Source organism: Asterias amurensis, chromosome 13 (assembly GCF_032118995.1).
Source record: "Asterias amurensis chromosome 13, ASM3211899v1".
Classification (NCBI taxonomy): Eukaryota; Metazoa; Echinodermata; class Asteroidea; order Forcipulatida; family Asteriidae; genus Asterias; species Asterias amurensis.
The window spans coordinates 3,167,395-3,188,203 of NC_092660.1; the positions used below are offsets into that span (position 1 = coordinate 3,167,395).

The 20,809-nt window shown below is 40.1% G+C and overlaps 2 protein-coding genes across 3 annotated transcripts in view; both read right to left on the reverse strand.

Annotated features, from left to right (window-relative positions):
* LOC139945816 (nipped-B-like protein A) overlaps positions 1 to 16,632 on the reverse strand; it is a 48,755-nt gene extending 32,123 nt beyond the window's left edge. For both annotated transcript variants that reach the window (XM_071943276.1, XM_071943275.1), the window contains exons 1-15: positions 15,941 to 16,632; positions 14,304 to 14,389; positions 13,400 to 13,568; positions 10,607 to 10,725; positions 10,017 to 10,124; positions 8,943 to 9,083; positions 8,130 to 8,239; positions 6,602 to 7,475; positions 5,031 to 5,297; positions 4,189 to 4,254; positions 3,333 to 3,425; positions 2,800 to 2,915; positions 2,014 to 2,100; positions 1,184 to 1,412; positions 373 to 527 (exon numbers count right to left, since the gene is read on the reverse strand). In XM_071943276.1, the coding sequence (XP_071799377.1) occupies positions 373 to 527; positions 1,184 to 1,412; positions 2,014 to 2,100; positions 2,800 to 2,915; positions 3,333 to 3,425; positions 4,189 to 4,254; positions 5,031 to 5,297; positions 6,602 to 7,475; positions 8,130 to 8,239; positions 8,943 to 9,083; positions 10,017 to 10,124; positions 10,607 to 10,725; positions 13,400 to 13,568; positions 14,304 to 14,367 (2,598 nt within the window). In that variant the 5' untranslated portion in view covers positions 14,368 to 14,389; positions 15,941 to 16,632. The remainder of the gene's footprint in view (positions 1 to 372; positions 528 to 1,183; positions 1,413 to 2,013; positions 2,101 to 2,799; positions 2,916 to 3,332; positions 3,426 to 4,188; positions 4,255 to 5,030; positions 5,298 to 6,601; positions 7,476 to 8,129; positions 8,240 to 8,942; positions 9,084 to 10,016; positions 10,125 to 10,606; positions 10,726 to 13,399; positions 13,569 to 14,303; positions 14,390 to 15,940) is intronic.
* A 76-nt stretch (positions 16,633 to 16,708) lies between these two features.
* Positions 16,709 to 20,578, reverse strand: LOC139945820 (alpha-ketoglutarate-dependent dioxygenase alkB homolog 7, mitochondrial-like). Its single transcript, XM_071943282.1, has 4 exons — positions 20,016 to 20,578; positions 18,962 to 19,135; positions 18,562 to 18,686; positions 16,709 to 18,133 (listed from the first exon to the last, which is right to left on the reverse strand). The coding sequence occupies exons 1-4, from the start codon at positions 20,436 to 20,438 to the stop codon at positions 18,013 to 18,015; spliced, it is 843 nt and encodes a 280-aa protein (XP_071799383.1). The 5' UTR covers positions 20,439 to 20,578; the 3' UTR covers positions 16,709 to 18,012.
* Positions 20,579 to 20,809: the final 231 nt, after the last annotated feature.

The window sequence follows — 20,809 nt, forward strand, 5'->3', positions numbered from 1 at the left end:
TACTGGATCCGGGTACAGTGCGATGCACTGGGCTTACTAGGAGGGTCTGTCAGTAGGTGCAGAACAGAGAAAAATGACCGAGTATGGGGGAAATAGGATGTTTATATTGGTCAGTGTGACATGGTCAATGAGAGCGGCCAGAGGTCATTAAAAAAAACACCACATTTTTCTAGACAGCCAGTCTGGACACTGGCGTCTGGGCAGGCATCCCAGCAATTGAGATTGGCTGATGGAATAAAAAGCACTACAAAATATAAGCTTACACTAGTCCATTCTATTCTTTCTAAATCTGGTTCCCTGCTTACTGAGTTAGATTTATGTTCAATAAAAATTTGACCCACATTGTCGCCGACAACATAATTTTCTACTTACCATCAAGACCGTTGAATCTGTCAAGATCTGGATGTCTAACAACTCGGCCAAGTTGGAGACTAAGACACACAGTTTGTTGTACAGGGCAAGAATGGACTTTTCACTGGAGCCATGGGCACGCGCTCGCTTCATCTTCATGTTGGTGTACACAGCATCTGAAGAAAATAATGGGTAATTCACAGAAATTGTAAAAATTCAGCCGGCAATCGCTGCCAATTTATCACAATTAATGATGGATAACTTAAAGACACTGGACACTTTTGGTAATTGCCAAAGACCAGTCTTCTCACTTGGTGTATCTGAACATATGCATAAAACAAAAAACCTGTGAAAGTTGAACTCATCTGGTCGTCGAAGTTGCGAGATATTAATAAAAGAAAAAACACCCTTGTCACCCGAAGTTGTGTGCTTTCAGATGCTTGATTTTGGGACCTCAAAGTCTAAGTTAATTACCAAAAGTGTCCACTGCCTTTAAACATGAATATTTTGGTTGTAACTTTAGAGCTGGAAAATAGCTAGGAAATTTGCTAAACAGTATTTTCTGATAAACAGCTAAATGAATTTGGGCCCCAGGTGAATTGGGTCCATACAGACCCCCCCCTTACAAACTAAGATCAGAGTGAAGCCCGATTCATACTTCCTGCGTATGCCAACGCAATACTTGAAGTCACAAATTCCTAACGTACAATTCCCAACAGTTCAATTGTGTTTAACCCCAGCGAAACATTCAGGGCGAAAACAGGGCTGTGACGTCAAAATTTGCTTCGCATTTGCCTTCGCAGAAAATATAAAAAACACGCTTGAAACGTACTTTTATCACCGCTGACTCGATACACCGGGTCAAACTCAGGATAGATTGAATTCTGCAGCTGGAACTTGGCTAGATTTGTGATGCGGTCGATGACGTCCTCGATGAACACCTCCTTGGGCATGGCCTCTGAGGTCATGATGTACAGGGCTGTCAGGGCAGAGTCCATGGAGTGGGTGATCCTCTCCATGGCTAGCTCACGCCATAGTCGCTCCCCACGGGCACCCTCGTCCTGGAGGGTGGATAGAGTGGAATTAGTATAACAGTGCAGCTGATAATGCAGAGTGGATTCGATTAGCTTCCCTGGGTCGACCCCGGTGTAATAATAATAATAATTAACTGTGGCTTCTTATATAGCGCACATGTCTGTCACGCAGTGAAGCTTCTGGTGCTGTAACATACAGTATTTCCTGCAAGATGTGGGACTTTGTTTGAATTATGAGACCTAATTCTGACAGCACCATGTAATGTTTTACAAGGTAATGTGGCGCAATTTGTAGTGCTTTTTGCTCTACTGCCCAGGCTTCAGACTGATCACACCCAAGCCTTTATCCCTATGGACTGTAAAAGGGGTAACCCTGTTTCAGCCCTAGGAGAAGGAGGCAATGGCATCTGGTAAAAAATAATTGTAGCCCACCTTGAAGTGGCCTTCAGGCCTTGTGTGTCTGGCGAAGTGCATAATTTTGTTTTGTTTTTTAAAGGGAAACTTTTTTAAAGCGCAGGGCAACAGGGCTTCCTTGAATTCCGGACCTGCCTTTATACCATAGGTCCTTTTGGTTAGTAAGCCGTTTCCAACAGCTAATTCTATGGTCTTGTTTATAATATTGACTTACATGATTCACATTGGGTTTCACTTTTGTGCCATCTCTAATGTTTCTCTCCAGGATGTTCAATAATCGCACAAGTCTTTCATGTGGAATCTAAAATCAAAGTAAACATTGAAAGGATTAGTTCAATTAATTAATACGATACCAAAATGTTTTGATATATATATGTTTTGATATATATATGTTTTGGGGGGCTAATCATCCTTACGCGCAGCTAGAGCTGAATTGCGAAGGACGCGGCTACAACGTGTTCGAGAAGCAGGCATTCAAGGGCGCCTTCAGCTGCCAGCCACATCCACCCATTATGACCACGGAGCGCAGCCAAGATCGAAAGTGTTTGATTTTTTCCCAAGGGAGGAAAACTGGATAGTCTGGAAAACCCTTGTGGCACAGCAGAGAACCAACACACAACTCAACTCACATATGGCCCTGGCCGGGAATTGAACCGGGGTCACCTTGGTGAAAGGCGAGCGCTTTACGCACAAGCCAACTGTGCCACCCAATACACAATATATAAATATTTGAAGGCCAAGTCCAATAATCAAACTTTTCTTGCATAAATCATAAACAGGCCTGTGAGTGGACCCTTAACAAAAGAACTGAAACACTACATCATGTAAGAATGATCGTGTAACGTCAAGTGAGCGTGCGTCACGCATTTTTGCTGTTCGAACTAGGGCACCCCATTAATCCAGTGACTAGGCTTATCTCACAATATTGTAGTTGTACATTTTTGTTGCCAAGCAAATGGTCCCAGGATAAACTCAATCCAATAATGGACATTCTACATACCTGGTTCATAAGTGTCATCGATTTGAGTTTGGCAGACTCGGAGAGGAGATCGTTCAGGAGAGGTTTGCTGATGAGCAAGTCTGGATTACACTCGTCTGTTTCCTCTTCATCATCAGCTGGAAATTAAAAAGTACAGAAAGGTGAACTTACAAATCCTAATAAACAAGCACAACTAATTATAACACAGCATTTGTAAGGCACACTTTCCTGTATACTATTCCCAACCCCAGGGCTTTCCAGGCCAAACATAATCGTGGCATGTCACGGCCTAGCGGTTAAGAGCACCGGATTCAACCTCTGGTGTTTCATCAGCAGAGCGTGGGAATAGAGTTCTGGTCATGTACCTAAGCAAGACACTTATCCATGATTGCTTCATAAAGTTGAGGAGGTAGTGCTTTCTGCTCTACTAGCCAGGCTCTTCTGATGGATGATACCAAAGCCTACATCCGTATGGACTGTAAAGAGGGTAACCCTGTTTAAGCCCAAGGAGAAATGAATTGTAGAAGAATAAAAAAGGAAATATAAAATCTTACCTTGCTCAACTGTCAGATCCATTTCCTCCGACCCCTCAAACACAGCTTCCATTGCTGCATGGAATCTCTTGAACGTTGCAGACTCTGTTAACTCTGTTGATGTGGTGACAAGGAAAAGTAAATATATGATCACAAAACTATCAAGTATGGTTATTCTATCCAATTCATAACATGTTTATTTAACAATGCAGAAATCACAGTGAATAAAATAAGTAATACAAAATGTTACAGTCAATTTGATAGTACATGTACATTTTAAATTTGTGTTAATGAGCTTGAAGTCAGCTGATCTTAAAGGATTTGGGTACTTTTTCAAAATGTCCACAGATTTACATTAAACGTACAGGGTTTGAAGACAATGATAGTGGAAAGTTTCCCTTTAAACATTACTAACCAAGGTTTTGTAGTTTTTTAGCAATGAGTAAAACAAGTCACAAATTAATTTTCGTCTCAGTGAGACGAAAATTATTTTAGCATGTAAAATCCCATTAACCAGTTATGGTATTATACCATAATCATAGGTTAATACGTTTTAACTTGCTAAAACCGAGACGACAATTATTTGTTTTACTCATTTCTCAAAAACTACAGCACATCAGGAAGTAAAATTTCAAGGGAAGCTTTCTACTATCATAATCTTCAAACTGTGTAAGTTTAATGTAAATCTGTGGACATTGTGTTTTGTGTTAAGAAAATGTACATAGACCCTTTAAACAGCTCCAGCTATGTCTTTATCAGCGGTTTAATAAACACCTGCACGTGCCATACTCTCAACCAATAGGAATAGCAGTAATGTCCGGGGTATTTATGAATGAATTTTCAGATAGTAGGAGGGTATAACAAGGGAAATCCTTACCATCATCGTCCATTTGTGCGACTCTCTTGGTAGGAGTTTTGTCACGCTTCAACTTCTTCTTGGGTGCTGAAACAAAAACAAAAAAATTAACCTTTAATTTTAGGGTAAAACCAAACTTCACATTCTTTATCCCCGATGCAAATTTAAAAACTATTAAATCGTTGCGGAACCCACTGCTAAAATAAAGGATTCAAACTGCCACTCTGGGAAATCTCGATGGTCTGGTTGGTAAAAGACTGCTCTATAATTACAAAGGTCACGAGTAATATGCCTGTGATTTTAATCACAAAACTCTGGTAAGTACCTAGTATACAGTGCTACCACACATCGTGCAAGAGTAAACCAAAATTAATATTCTTTACCCCAATGCAAATTTCTCACTTCTTTTGTGCAAACTATTATTAATCACTATTGTCTGCTTAAAGGCAGTGAACACTCAATAATTGTTGGCATAAAAACTTACTTGGTAACTAGTAATGGAGAGTAATTGAGAGCTGTTGATAGTATAAAACATTGTGAGAATCGGCTCCCTCTAAAGAAACGTAGTATTTGAGAAAGAAGTATTTTTCCACAAATTTAAATTTCGAGACCTCACAATTAATTTTTGAAGTCCCGAAATCAAGCATCATAAAGGACACAACTTCGTTTGACAAGGGTGTTTTTTTCTTCCATTACTATCTCGCAACTACGACGACCAATTTAGCTCAAATTTTCACAGGTTTGATATTTCATGCATATAATGTTGAGATACATCAAGTGAGAAGACTGGTCTTTGACAATTACCAATATTGTCCAGTTTCTTTAAACAGGTCTATGAAATTGAGCCCTGTAAGATGACCTACCTCCTTCCTCATCTTCTTCCTTGTCGTCATTCCCCCTCTCAATGAAGATCTGGGTGGGAGGTCCTTGAGACACCGGCGACGGAAGAGCTTCTTGCCTCGAGGCAGGAGGAGGAGCTGGTTCCCACTCCTCATCACTTTCCGTGCTCTTTCTTAACCGCTTCTTGCCGCGGCCGAGAGGTTTACTCATCATGGCGGCCTGGTCCTCCGTTATTGAGATCTTTGTGAGGAGAAGCCTGGGTTGGCTGATTGCACTTTTTGAAGTTGAGTCTGTAATGTAAGGGAGTTTAAAGGTTGAATTTTTTAAAATGCAAGCCTAATACTTTACAGAGGCAACAAAGGTGATTGCCTCAATGCCCCCTGGTCAGTGCCTTTGTGACGTGTAACTGCTCCAGCAGAAATTTACAATTTCGGTGCCCTTTACCAAGGAGAAAATGCCTTTGTGCCTTTTCCCCTGTAAAAACGAAGCATACAGGCCTGAAATGGGAATAGTTAATTGGGCAAGATGAAAAAAATAACTTTCGTTTTGAACAAGTGGATGTCCCAGAGAGATAGTTAAAGACTGCAAGAGTTACATGTAAGCACCATTGACTGTGGTCAGTATAATGGATGGTACACCAGTCCATGATTAGTGCACTGGGTCCTTTTACGTGCGTTACACAACACAGTTTCTGTCCCAGCTTTACGTCCCATCTGAAGGACGAAGCAAGGTTAAGTGTCTTGCTTAAGGACACAAGTGTAACAAGTGGGATTCAAACCCACACTCTGATGAACAGAAACACCAGAGTTTGATTTCAGTGCTCTTACCTGCTCGGCCACGACACGTCATCAACTTAAATGTAAACAATATAAGGGCTTTCACTCATTGATAGTCCGTGTCAAATCTTTCAAAAAGGCAAAGAAAAATTAAGCCACCAAAAGACCAGTCAAACTTCCTTCAAAATGGTCCGACCATTCAAAATTGTTCAGTATCTGTTTCATTCGAAAAAGGGATAAGTGAAGAAGCTCTTGAACTAGTGAAATGACAAGCCAACAGAGCCCAATTTCATGGCTCTGCTTACCTCCAAATGCTGCGCTTACGACCGCGATTCCCCGCTTACGTGCAAGCGCCGAATTTCTGCGCTAGCCTTGTAAGCGTAGAATGCCTAGTAACGTGAAGTACGCACACGCAGAAGCCAAAATTCGCCGCTAACCCATGAAATACGCTTGCCGTAAGCACAGAATTCCCTGCTTCCGTAAGCGCCGATTCTGTGCTTACGGTAAGCAGAGCCATGAAACTGGGCCCAGGTCCTACTGGCTAGTCACTGAAAAAGTTACGGACCAACCCTGGATGGGACGTATAGCTGAAAGCCCAGTGCGCATTTTCTAATTATCTGCATACTGCGCCCTCTGGCTCGTGCGCAATCCATGTTACTAGGCATTCTATGCTTACACAGCTAGCACCGAATTTCAGTGCTTGCATGCAAGCGGACGGCAAGCAGAGAATGGTGATCTTAAGCGCAGAATTTGGTGGTAAGCAGAGTCATGAAATTGGGACCAGATTGTTGTAAGCTAGAAGAAGCAAGACAACTTACCTCCGTCTTCTGATCCATTTTCGTTTTCTCCTATGCTTTCTTTGTCCTGAGGTGTCGACAACTGCCTCGTCCTTCGACCCTCTTCCTTAAGGAGTTTCTCCGGAGTGACCTCCGTAAGGACCTCCTTGGGCGTGACCTCCTTGGGCGTGACCTCCTTGGGCGTGACCTCCTTGGGCGTGACCCCCTTGGGCGTAACCTCTTTGAGAGCAACCTCCTTGGAAGTGACCTCCTTGGGAGTGACCTCCTTGGGAATGATCTTCTTGGGAGTGACCTCCTTGGGAGTGACTTCCTTAGGAATGACCCTCTTTGGAGTGACCTCCTTTGGCGGTTTTGCCGTATCTTGAGCACTAATCACACCAGTCCTCTCATCCAGAGTAACATCTTCCACAAACACATTGTCCATTTCCTTGGCAACATCATTCTCTGAGGTGTCCTTTTTCACTTCTTCCCTCAAAACTTGTTCTGGTTCTTTCAATATTTTTTCCGGCTCGGCCGTCAACACAGTCTCCTCAGGTTGGTTAACTGCCTCGGGCTTAGGTTCTAGCCCCGACTCGGGCAGTTTATCTTTTTCCTTTGGCTCTGCGGCTGTCTTCAAGTTCGCCTTAGGCCTCGCTAGCTTTAGTTTGATCTTTGTTGAACCGCTGGTATCTGGCGAACTGACGATATTATACTGTGGTAGAATCTTCTCTCTCTCCCGTTCCTCTTTGTGAGATTTATTCCGTTTTTTTCTGCGACTTGAGTCTTTTACGGAGGAGTCCGACTCGGTGACGTCGCGCGACGTATCATGGGAGGAACTCTCTTGGCCGGGATGCGAATCGCCAGGGAAGTGATAAGGAGAATTGTAGTCAGCTGGAGAAACACCAGCGTCTGACTCCTGCACCAATAAAAAGAAAATTTTAGAGATAAAAAATTTTCTTTAAACTTTCTGGGCTTTCTTTCTCGGAAAGATAGTCTTGCGATGATTTTTCTTACCGAACCATCTTGCGAGGATGTTGCCATGCAGAACGAGAACTCACAATAGACCCCTTGCATTGGCCGCCACTGCTGTGGTCAAAGAAAGGAAAGGTGCATCGATCGCGCATAACTCTCAGCCAGTGATAGGGCTTCACTGACCTCAGTGAGGGCGCTGTTTCGGGACTTGTGACATCATGCAAGGAGTCTTTACAAATCACTATTGTGACTGAGAAACTCAAGTCAAGATGAACCCTCTTTGAAATTGTGCACTTGACTAATTTAAAACAACAAACAAAACCTTGCATTTTGTTCTTGAAGGGGCACAGCAATTTTTCTCTTGTAAGGGGCACTTCTTTAAAGACATTTTTAATTTGTATCGGAACTTTGCTAAGGGCACCACAGCAAAAGCACAGGGCACCCCTGGCAATTGCTGCCGGTGCTGTGGGTTATTTTGAGGCCTGCCCACACATATACCCTCAATACCCTGCAGTGTTGAAACTAATCATCATTGTCTACCAAATCCATACAAACACACAATATTTAAGCAAAAACATTCAGCAAAATGGTTTTGTACCTTTCCAGCAGCCGCTCTCTGATTGACATCTTGATTTGGTGGGCGTTTCCGAGGTCTGCCCCGCCCCCTGGGTGCTGCCTGTTGCGCATAGTCGCCTGATGGACCAGCTCCTATTAAAGTCAATTTAAAAACATGGCGTCAATGAAAACGATACAATTGGATGGAAAAAAAAGGCAACCCAAGCTTTTTAGAAGCACAACTGTTTTTAGAAACACGACTGCAATAAAATACCAGCAAAAAAAAACCCCAAAATGGCAGAAAAGTGTGGCATTGTTTAGTTCACAATTATGTAAAAAGTGTATGCAAGATTTGTAGGCATCTTGGATGATGGACTTTCAGTACAGGAGGATTAAGCAACCTCCAAAGGCCCAATTTCATAAAGCCTGTGTAAAGCAATTCCTCAGCAGAAACAGGTAACCAGCCAACATCACTCTAAGTTCACCTTGATTTAACTGGTTCCCTACTCAATTTTTTCTTAAAGCGAAGGTACACATTTGGTAATTACTCAAATTTTGTTTTTAACTTAGTAGAATTTTAAACTTTGCATGGTGGAAATACGATATGGAAAGGTTTGCGGTAACATCATGTAATGACTTTCTCTAGTTGGGGTGGTTCTGAAAAACGTGTTGAGAAACGGCTCCATCTGAAGGGACATATATTTTGAAATCTTTTATTCGTCCAACAAGGGTGTTTTTTCTCTCATTATTTTCTCGCAACTTTGATGACCAATTTAGCTCAAATTTTCACAGGCTTGTTATTTTACAAAAAAAATTACATGGTGGGAATTAAACACAATTTTTTTTTCTTGCTCACCATTAGGCGGTTGGGCCAGCTGTGATCTTGATTTCCCCTGCACTGGCGATGGAGTTGGAACCGGTTGACTTGGGCTGGTAGCTGTGGCTGGTGAAAACTGGTGTCCCGTGTAACCGTTAACCGACGTGGGAACAGGCGAGCCTTAACACATAGAAAACACAAGACCATACAGGTAATCTGGCTTTGTTTTAAATGTTCTATTTCATTTTTGAGCAAATCCTATTTCAAAAAAGTTCAACTTTTTAAAGAGAACTATGCAATAAAGAATGTATAGTTGGAGTTGGCAACTTCCAAATTTTTCAAAAAAGCTTTAAGACTGAACACACATTTGACAGTTCTGTTCAAATGAAAAAGTCGGCTTTATTTCGGTACAAACTTTATAAATAAAATTATATTTAGTAGTATTCGAAACAGCAGTTTCAAAAACAGGTTAACTTCAACCCAATTTTCTCCACACAAGGGTTTTTGGATGTGGTACAAAATATCTGTGTTTGTGGTGCAACCAACAACATTGTTTCAAAGCGAAATGAGAGCAACCTCACAACTGCTGGGGCAGATTACTCAAGTCAGGGTAGATCTTTGATGCTGCAATACCTCGTCAAAGTTAAGGGACTCCATGTAGTACTAGAGCTTACTTTGTGGGTAAGTTTGGGGACTATTTCTCAGTCTCGTTTAGCCAGCTACGGGGACAGTTCTAGAGCTTACTTTGTGGGTAATTTTGGGGGACTATTCCCTGGTCTTATTTAGCCAGCTACGGGGATAGTACTAGAGCTTACTTTGTGGGTAAGTTAACGGGGACTATTCCCCGGTCTCGTTTAGCCAGCTACGGGGACAGTTTTTTTTTAGCAAAGCACACAGGCTCTGGAATTCACTTCCTGACAACCTCAGGGAAATACACAACATCTCACACTTTCAGCAGCAACTGAAGACACACCTGTTCACACTTGCTTTCCCTTCCACTTTCCTCTTTTCCATCTTGAATTGTCTTGCCTTTGAATTGTTTTATATCAGATTCAGCGCATCTTTACAATTATTTTTACTATAAAAGGGTAAACAACTGGGAATTATTTTTACCTTGCATTCCTGTCATGTGACTGCGATTGTATGGACTATGTTGAACAGCGCCCTCTGGGGATGTCTGATAGTATGGTGATGGTGCCATGGGTTGTCTCGGAGAAACACCTTATCCAATGAAAAAGATTTACACAAATAAATTTGACCAAACTTGCTACAGTATCAACAGAAATTAAATTGTCCCTTCAATAAGCATTGTTTAAAGTAACTGCTTAAAAACAAATGTTATACCATGTAATAATTGTAAAACCAAAATGTATTTGTTACCATTTTTTTCTTCTCGAACTCAAACTTAGATTCAATTTCATAATGATCAACTGTGTGCCCTCCAAATATGTTTACACATATTCAGTTGAAAAAGGTAACCTAAAAAGGAGAGACATTGTATAGCAATTCCAGTTAACCCAATTCCCTTTCAAAATTTGCTCAAAACACCTGTACAAACAAATTAAGCCCATTTTCGCTGAGAATGTTCGCACATCAGCACATTTCAGTGATGCGAATTATTCCTTGCAAATTTGTAAAGGTCAAAGTTTGTATTACATTCACAGAAAGTATTAAATGGGCTGTAGAGAGGGAATTTTTCTCACCTCCAATTTGTTCCATTCGCTTTTGTTTGAAGACATTCGGATTTCGAGCTAGTATCGCTTGCAGCAAGACAGGTATGTCCCCTTCAATTTCATTACTGCTGGACTTGTCCTTCAGTTCTCTACAAACAAAAACAAGTCAAAAACATCATGGAGATATATTATTCTTGCAATTACTACTACTACTAATAATAATAAGACTTGTAATGCGCACATATCCACCCTGCTGGGTGTTCAAGGCGCAGTAAAACCAAAAACAAAACAAAAACAAAACACAACACAAAGAAAAACAGACACAACAAAATTACTGGTACCTCTATTAGTGGATAGTTTGGAAAAGAACACAAATTTGTGATGGCCCTACAACGGCATAACTGTCCCATGCCATGTTCTGACTGGGTGCCAAATTCCATGCTTGTAATCAAAGGCACAAATCTCCCCAGCTATTTCCCCTATCTGACCCACATCAACAAACAAATCACAATACTCATCAGAAAAACAAGGTTCCTAACTCGTTATGTCAGTGTCGTGTCTATAAGGGACCATGGATAAACTATGTCACGGGAACGACCGCGTCGCGACGCGTTCCTTCGCGTGACAAGTTGAACAAAAGAAAATCTACGGAGTGGAACGCGTTCTTCTCAACCACTGGGTCTTGAGGAAGACCCACTGTATAACAAAGGAACAATGGTGAGGCCGAAAACCACTGTGTAGTTATAATCGGCTTATCTGGGTAGATATAAACCCAAGTTGTTTCCACTGCAATTTACGTAAACTGTCGTTTCAATAAATAAACAACAACCAACGATCCATGTAAATTATAATAACTGTGTCTCCGGTCTAGTTTATATTTTGACTAGTTTTTTTTTTCAAGTTACAAAAAGATTAATCCTAGCCCTTTTCACGCAATAAGTCAAAACACAACCGCAGATTAAAATATAAAAAATATTGCGTCTTTGCACGACCGCCATGCAAAATAATCCCCCAAAATACAACAGAATAAAACAAAATCAATAGGAAAAACATCTTACATTAAACAGTAAAACTATACCCTTTTTTGTACATCCAAGGTATCCAAAATGTTTCATGTTTGAACAATGAAGCCAACACGTTATGTAGTTTTTCTTAAACACGCTAAATATTCCCAAGGAACTGCTGAAAATTCACCACGTTGTTGACATTCGCAAGGTACCAGCAACGGCGCCAATGTTGTACGCTGGTTAGTATTGCAATTTTCGGACACCAGATTCTCCCGAAAGTCTTTATCTCAAGGCGGTTGTAACTAATTTCGTAAACTGTTGCGCAATTTTTCTAACGGAGGGCGGCTCTCCCGCTATCACATTGTTTAGGAAAGCCCTCTAGCGTTCAATGTTTCTTGCATTATAGTTCGTTGCACGTAAAGTAGTAAGACTACTGGGCCGGTATAATTGAAAACACTGTGTGTGAGTGTGTCGCTGGATATAGTGTGTTTGTGTACTACGATGTAATTTTGCGTTGTGTTTTGTGTGATTGCGAGCCGGTCAGCATGATTTCGCGGTACCTTTATGAACAAATCGTGTAAGTGTAATTATCTCCATAAACACGGGTCCTAATGTAATAATTAGATGTAGATACAAAATAAGTTGGCGATGATTTCAAATTTAAGAATAATTGTCACCACTTCAACTTGTTATGGCAGTAGCATATTATTGTATTGGCTTTGGCAAACTCGAGGGTTGGCTGTACATGGACATCTCCAACCAATTGTCTGGTGTATACCTGAGCTAGACCGCAAACACTAATCCTTCACCCCTTCCTGGCTTACTTGCGAGCTGCCTTGTCCACGTAATCTGAACACAAAAGGCACCAACAATAGAGTTCGATAATGAGGTACCTTAAAAATCAGTGAAGTGCTTAATCCATCTTGGGACGGGCGCGTGACAATTTTGGGACGGACTCGTTCTAGAACGAGTCTGACCGCGGGCGGCCGCGTTCTTAGTTTATCCATGGTCCCTAACCATGCCTGATTCTCACGTGGAGAAACGAAGGCCATTCTCACGTGGAGAAACGAAGGCAATATGCCTGCATGCCACCTGGGCCCAATTTCATAAAGCCTGTAAGCACACAAATTTGCTTAGCATGAAATTTCTTCCTTGATAAAAACAGGATTACAACCAAATTTCCACATGATTTTCAGAATTTAGCAAACAACAATTGAACACCAGTATTAAGCAATATGCAACAAATGAAAATTTGGTTGGTAATCCTGTTTTTATCAAGGAAGAAGTTTCATGCTAAGCAAATTTTCGTGCTTACAGGCTTTATGAAATTGGACCCTAGTCAGTGCCTTGGTAAAATGAATAATAGCCAAACATCTCAAGGCCAGAGAGCCATTTCAAGATGAGGGCTGCACTGCAAATTTTGGCTGTCGACCCAAATCAACTGCCACATTCAAGTATAAAGGCATTTGAGTAACCATGGAACGGCACTTTGAAGTGTTCTTCTCGTTTTTCTGAAAATCTCATGCTCAATTAACACGTCTCCTGCAGACGGGAAAGTTGGAACTGAACCCCACAAGTGTTAAAGACCAAGAGTGCATTTAAGTGTATCCCTCAACACATTTGATGTTAACGTGCCTGATACTTCACTAAGGCAAAGAAGGGGATTGCCTCCAGACCAATTGTCATTGCCTTGGTGCCCTTGAAATGCTTTAGTAGAAATTTACAATTTCCTCATAGGGTGCCCTTTACCAAAAAGAAAATGCCTGGTTGCCCTTGCCCTTTCAAAAACGAAGCATCCAGGCCAGGATTTACTTACATATTGTCTGTGCTAGTCTGGCTGAGTGCGTGCAGAAGCTGGGGTACAAGGTTTTCATCTTGCAACCCCAAAAGTCGCTTAGCTTCATCCGCCACACGAGGGCTGTATAACAACCCCTTGTTGTTGATGGTGCATGGTAATGGTGATGGCAGGGGTAGCTCGGTTAATACTGGGTATGGTCAACAACAAAATAAAAATTATTATTTCTAGTCAACATATTTCCAATTTGTCATTAATCGTAATGTTCCCAATTTTTTGTGTATGAGCCATTCAATAGATTGGATTATATTGTCAAAAAAGGTTCAGAAAATTGTTAAATGAATGAAATCTCCACTTGAAGAATGTTTATAGATCTAATGTTAATTTGTCTTTGTCTCTTCTTAGGTGAGGTTTGCGGTAACACCCTATGAACATTTCTGTTAAGTAGTAATGGTTCTGAAAAGAACTGATGTTTGAATAACTCTTAATTTTGATCAGTAAGCTCGGATCGTCTTCAGGAGAAGGGAAGAGGATCAGAGCATACTGTGAGTTATCAACCACCGGTTCTTTTCAGAACCAACACTACTCAAAGAGATTGTCACAAGGCGTTACCAAAAACCTCACCTACTTATAACTTATAACTCGTAACTCTCGGATCAGGCCCTTTGGGCTATAACAAGCATTTATAGTGAAGTTATGGTTGCAAAGATCTTAGTGCAGAGCATAATAATCCACACAAACAAACCCCAAATTGTGTGGTTTTCCTTTACTGTGTAAACTAACACGGCTTGCCATTATTATAGCCCAAAGCATCCTTTAAACCGAGTTCGTGGAAAAAACAGTTATCTCTGACGTTAAGTGTCCTTCTAAGATTGCGCACCTCTTTCTCTAAAATGTGAGCCAAAATGAACAGATCAATACTTACGATCGGTGAGACTTGAAATTCCAGACAATGTGGTAATGGGAACACTTGGAACTTCTCCATTCATGTTTGCTGAAGTTCACTGAAGCCTACAGGAAAACCAAAAGTATCAATTACAATGTATAAAAATTAGATGAAGAGTTAGAGTTCAAGAAATTTAAGGACAACTAAAATTAAAAGGGTCCAATATTAAAACAGTCATGTAAAAACCCTTAACTGTGCACACTGCAGTGAAGGTCTTCACATGACCCCCACCCTCTGTTGTATCATAATGGACTGGTCCAAACACGGTTTTTAAGCCAAGATGGTCCGACCGCTTTCCGTGTCATTTAAGTTTTTTTTCTGGTAAAGAATTCACACTTTTCAGGAAATTTTTCCATACAAATTCTGTTTATATTACAAAGCAAACATAGTTCTAATATATCTTTGGTTTATTTGCTGTTTTTAAGGTATTTGCAACTTGTTGTCAGCATGTTGTCTGCACTCTAGACTTGTTGTCGGCGTTGTCGGCTTTTAGTAGGACCCAAACCATGTTGTGACAAAGCACAATGTGTGACCACCACCATTAATCAGCATACATGCTTGTATATTGGAGAGAGAAACTCACTGGTAGTGGTAGTATGCTGCACGCAAAGTTGGCTGACTAAAACCAGCAATTCATCGGAAGCAACCACATTTGTTTTCAAAGGCGATGCAGATTAAAATAAGAAAGTCGGTGAGAATTCATCAATTTTTAGCAAATTTCTTAGCCGGAAAGTGAATTTTCTAAGATTAATTAAGAATACAGTGAACACATCTGGGCAAGATCCTGATTCAAACAAGAGCTGTAGGTGGGTGGTGCGCAATACTGTGCTGCCTAAATAAACAGGACGATTAATTTTGGGGAAAAAATTCAATATCTGACATGACGGCCACTTTTTCATTCATATATGAAATATTAACACTTCATTAATTCCTCAATTGGTGTATCGGTTTTGGTAACAAGAAGTATAACGTATAAAAAGTGGCAGGTCTACTTTGGAAATTTGTCAGCAAAAACAGACATGACATTGACAGACTACACAACAAACATGCCAATTATGAACGAACATTAGCAGTTAGTAAATAGCACAGCCAGGGCAAACATTTCATGAAGTGGATGTTTTTGATGTGTTCGTTGGGCCTATTTTCAAATCGGCAATGGCATGTTGGTGAGACACCCACAAATATTCAAAATTCAAACCATTCCACGCAACCAAAAGTCATAGAAATATCACAGAACAACTCCACCCTTGTTCATTAAATTATCAACATTTTATTACAAAAATTAAATTCACACAAATTGAAGACATTTTTAAAACCAATTTACTCTGAAAAGTAGGCAGTAGAAACCGAGTGAAAACCCTATTCCTTTATTAGTTCTCCAGTCTCACTGGGTTAAAACGTATGTTATTTACTTTCTTACATCATAGGCCTACACCAAAATTAAATTCACGACCACATCAAGTTGCAAGGTTCTGACAAGTCCCATATCGTTACACGTTAAGGCAAAAATGCACAGCGTTACATTAGCGTACAAATACAATGCATTCCTTCAACATCAGCGAATGGTCTCGTTTATAAAGAAAACATAAACACAGACAAATTTATCGAATTCTTACCTCAAAACGGTGAATATACAAAAGCTACCTCTACCAGCAGTAGCAAGGTTATTAAAATAATGTTGAAAGGGAATAAAAAGTGAACGGGATGTCCCCAGAAAGGAATCAGGGTGCGCTAAAAAAGTGACTACATTGTCGCGCCAAAACAAGAGATTTTCTTATCACTACTCAAATAACACGCAAATAGGCTTAAGCATGAACTCTACGCCAGCCCATGTTATCAATCATAAATCATAAAATCTCATTAACAAAATGAATTTTATGAACAAATCACAAAAATGTATATATATTCTTCAAGAAATTGTGAATTTTTTATTGAAATACAGCCTGGAATAAAATAAAATCACAAAAAAGAAACTACTTCTTGACGCGTAGTGACACAAGATGGCGTCCCCCATTAATTTTTCACTTTGCCACAGCTTTACTACTGCGATATCGGCTGCTGCAGCGGCGCGCCGGTGCGCCTATTTCTTCTGTCAAGCTCCAGTGTAACAAGGAACTGTACTGAAGAAACAAGTCTCTGGACCGAAAATGCATTGAAGTCTTAAGCATATTTTGGTGTTTATCTACGTTTTATAATGACGGGGAGCGCAAAAGTTGTCAAATCGGACTGTGCTACCCTGTGTGGGGGCGGGGTCTCGATCCAGCCACAAGGGGGCAGCAATGATTGACCGCAAATTAAAGAGTCGGATATCTCGCCATTGTCTTGTGTGGACACTGGGCGGGGGGGGGGGGGGGAGCGATACGAACCTACTTTATATCAGAATTGTTAAGTAACTCTTAACTTATTTTCTTTTAGTTGAGGGTGATAATCAACCACAAAACATAGTGTTGGTCTTTCGTGTTTTTAGCCTTGTTTTATTTTTTTTATTTTGTGTGTGTGTGTGTGTGCGGGGGGGGGGGGGGGCGGCGCTGATGTTACTTCCCGCACAACCGTAGAGGGCGCACTACTAATATAACGGTGGGCAAAATTTTTTCCCTCGATTCATACTTTTTTCCTGTTTTTGTACTTTTTAAGTACGATTTCATTGCATAGTGTTGTTTTAAGACTCCCCCTCCTCCCCAGGATTAAAGAAATTTCCTCTTTAAAAATTTAACAATTTCAATCCACCAGTTTTGTTTTTGTTCTACATGATTTTGAAAAGGAGTTTAGGTGATACTGTGAAAGAATTTATTTTTCTCATTATGGCTTCTAAAGATATCTCATAGTTATTCACTTAAAGTCATAAGAATTATTATTAATGAAAATGAAATAAATTTTAAATATAGCTAGTTCACATAATTTTAACTCATTTATCTCATAATTATGAAAGATAAGTCTTATGGTGTTAAGCCTTATACAAATTTATAATCATGACAATTCTAACTTTATATTCTCAATGAAATAAGACTCAGTGACGTCTCCATTGCTGCATTGGCCTCTCTGTCAAAGCGTTTGTTTTAATGTTTAATTTTAAGACATCAAATGCAAGTTCTTCTTGAAGAATTTGCATAACAATAAATGAAAACAGTATTCAGTTACTTCCATACAAACTTAATGATCTCATTAAAGGCAGTGGTCACTATTGCATGCTTCATGTTTGTAAGGGCAAGGGCACCAAGGCAGTTTCTCCTTGGTAAAGGGCACCCTAAGAGGAAATTGTTAATTTCTATTGAAATATTTCACCAAGGACACCAAGGCATGGTGTTTCCAGGATGCATAGATGCAATGGGAGACTTTCCAACTCAAGGTGGCAGCAGACCTACCGGGTAAATTTCCATTGTTTACGTAGTTCTGAACATGCGCATAATTCTGACAACAATGGCTTTACCCGGTTTGCTGCCACCTATCATCCCAGAAAGGCTTCTATCGCCCTCACTGTATAAGGCGTCTGCATCTTTTCCCCCTGCAGGACTTTGACAGCTACGAGTGTACATTAAGAATGACAACTGTTCCTTATTTCCAAATGCAAAAATCACATCTGATTGAGAAAACTGTCAGTGATGTACTCTGCAAACAAGTTTCTAAAATATAGATCTCGGCGTCCTTCATGTAATATCATCTTTAAACACAAAAGAACTCCTCAGTCATTTCAAGATGGCTCATTCCTGCACATGATGGAGATTCGTCTGTCTCGCTGTAACCTCTGACCTTTAAAGAGTGAGTCGCTGTCCTTCAAAATCTCATGTGTGAACTCGTATCGAACTCTATTTCTGTTAAAAAAAAAAACACAGTTCACTTTAAGTGTTTTACAAGGCAAATACAAAATCGATTCAAACATTTCTAAAATGCTATTAATCTGACACTATTTTATATGATTGCTGGTAGGTCACAGCGATTAAAGATACTGGACACTATTGGTAATTGTCAAAGACCAGTCTTCTCACTTGATGTATTGCAACATATGCATAAAATAACAAACCTGTGAACATTTGCCCCCCCCCCCCCCGACCCGCCAGCATCTTTGTCAAAGGCTAGCCTTTGTATCTCACCCTCTTACTTTACATCATGATAAAGAGTGATCCAAGGTGGAGAACAAAGGAATTATACCTGGCAAGTGTACTCTCTAACCACTCCCCTTCCCCTCACCCAGCATCTTTGTCAAAGGCTAGCCTTTGTATCTCACTTCATGTGTCTTTACCTCATGATATAGAGTGATCCAGGCTGGAGAACCACATTGACCCAGCTCTGGGGGTCATCTTGCTTGGTCAGTCTCATGACTGCAGGAGACAGCAGGCTCAGGCCTACTATGGTGGTGCCACAGAACTGTGAATAAGAATAGAGTGTTCAAGTTTAAAATACAAGGTATTGAAAGTTTGTTGTCACACATCTCAAAATAAGTCAATAGATGTCAAATTTGCATCGGGGATAAACAATAATAATTTTGGTTTTACCCATACACCAATGGGTGTTAAAAAGTACTGAGTATACAGTGCTAAAACACATCGCTGTACAATGTTGCCTATAATGGGTGAAACAAAAATTAACATCAATTTCTTCTCTACACCGATGATGTCATCGATGATGTCATCTTCAATCACCTTTACACTGTCTACGTGGGGTTTAATATATCCATCCTTGGCTAGATCAAGTACATGAACGAGGGACAGCTGATGCTCTCCAGAAGGAAACGCCTTTAGTCTAATACGCTGTAGGATAGCCTGGCTCTTCTCTGACCATCTTGATTTCTCAGTTTCTCTGTAGCCGTGGATTGCCTGGAATATGAAGACAGGTTATGGAAATTAAAAGAAATGAATGCATCTAAACTCTAATGCATGGCCAGGTCACCACAGTCCAGAGCCCAATTTCATAGAGCTGCTAAGCATAAAAATTTGCTAAGCATGAAATTTCTTCCCAGGATTACCAGCAAAATGTCCATTTGATGCATAGTGCTTGTTACTGGTATTCAGCTTTTGTTTGCTTATCCTGAAAATCACATGGAAATTTGGTTGGTAAACCTGTTTTTATCAAGGAAGAAATTTCATGCTATCGCTAAGCAAATTTTTGTGCTTAGCAGCCTTATGAAATTGGGCTCTGTGGTACTGCAACTACAAAGCTATGGTTCGTATCTCCCAAACTAAACGCCAATTTCACAATGATTAGAATAAGTATATTGTCGTCAAATAGTTACTAAATCAAAATTTCTTGATTTGTACAATTCATAATCCATAGACAATAAACCGATCTGCGCTTTGTATGAGAGTTATTGGCTGTTGCCAGTTTGGTGTTTATACCCCCTTGTGGAAGTTAACTGAGTTCCTTGACGGGAAGATCATCTAAAAAACAGATGTCCAACATTGACAAATTATGTTTTACTTTTGAAGTTTTAAAATCAACATAAAGTTGAAATCTGAATTGTAAAAATGATTTCAAGTTGCGACAACCTTAATTTGAACACAAAAATGTAGGTCCTATACATTGAGACTGTTGTCCTTTTTGTGTGTGTGTGTGAGGGGGGGGGGTGGTAATTTAAGCAGTTAGCAATCAGCTAACTCAATTTCTATTTACTTCTATAAATACTTAATTTAAAAGCAAACAAAAAAGTTATGAAAATATGAGGCACTCCGTGAGCTCAAAGATAGAAAATACATTTACATTATCCCAATGGTCATATTGATACTCGGCATCCTCCAAATAGTCTTCCACTTCATCAAAGATGACACGCCCTTCCTCTTCAGAAACAAACTCGTTGCAAAGTTCAAAGTCTTTGGTGAAAATTTCTTCGGTATCTGCATCGCTAATCTCAAGATAGTTTGAAAGTTTGTCACGTTTCAGGAGTGGGGGTTCTGCAAAAGTTCTGCATCCTTCTAGAGAGTTTCTTGAAGAAGAATGAAACTTCTTCAAAACTGGTGGACAAGGAGATGACACATCCTGCCGCGAGAGGGCGTGATTCCAACAGCTTGAGCTGCTAAACTTTTCCGTGTGTGCCGCCGACAAACCACTTTGTATCAAACATTTTCTTATAGAAAAAGAGACATTTCTTAATCTTCTCAGCACACATAATGATCCCATTGTCATCGATTATAAAAATAGCGTTTTTAAGTCTCACTTTTTCAGCAAAATGACTAAAAATCTTGCAAAAGTAAAGCACAACTTACGAGCTGACGACTCGACAAGAGCTAGTCACAGTTTTTTTCCCGTCAGTCAAATTAATAAACTTGTTTAATGTGAGCCACTTCTTTAGTCATTTACCTCCCAAATATTTTAACAGTTTAATGAATCACAGAGTCTCACAACTGTTTCAAGTGACAGTAAACAATGTCATGTCAGCCAAAACTATTCAATCCACAATATTTCTTCATTTTTCTCCAATTATTGGCAAGATTGGTGTGTTTATTTTCACTAATTTGGTCAAAATGTTGAAGCGACTTGTACATATTTGGTATTTC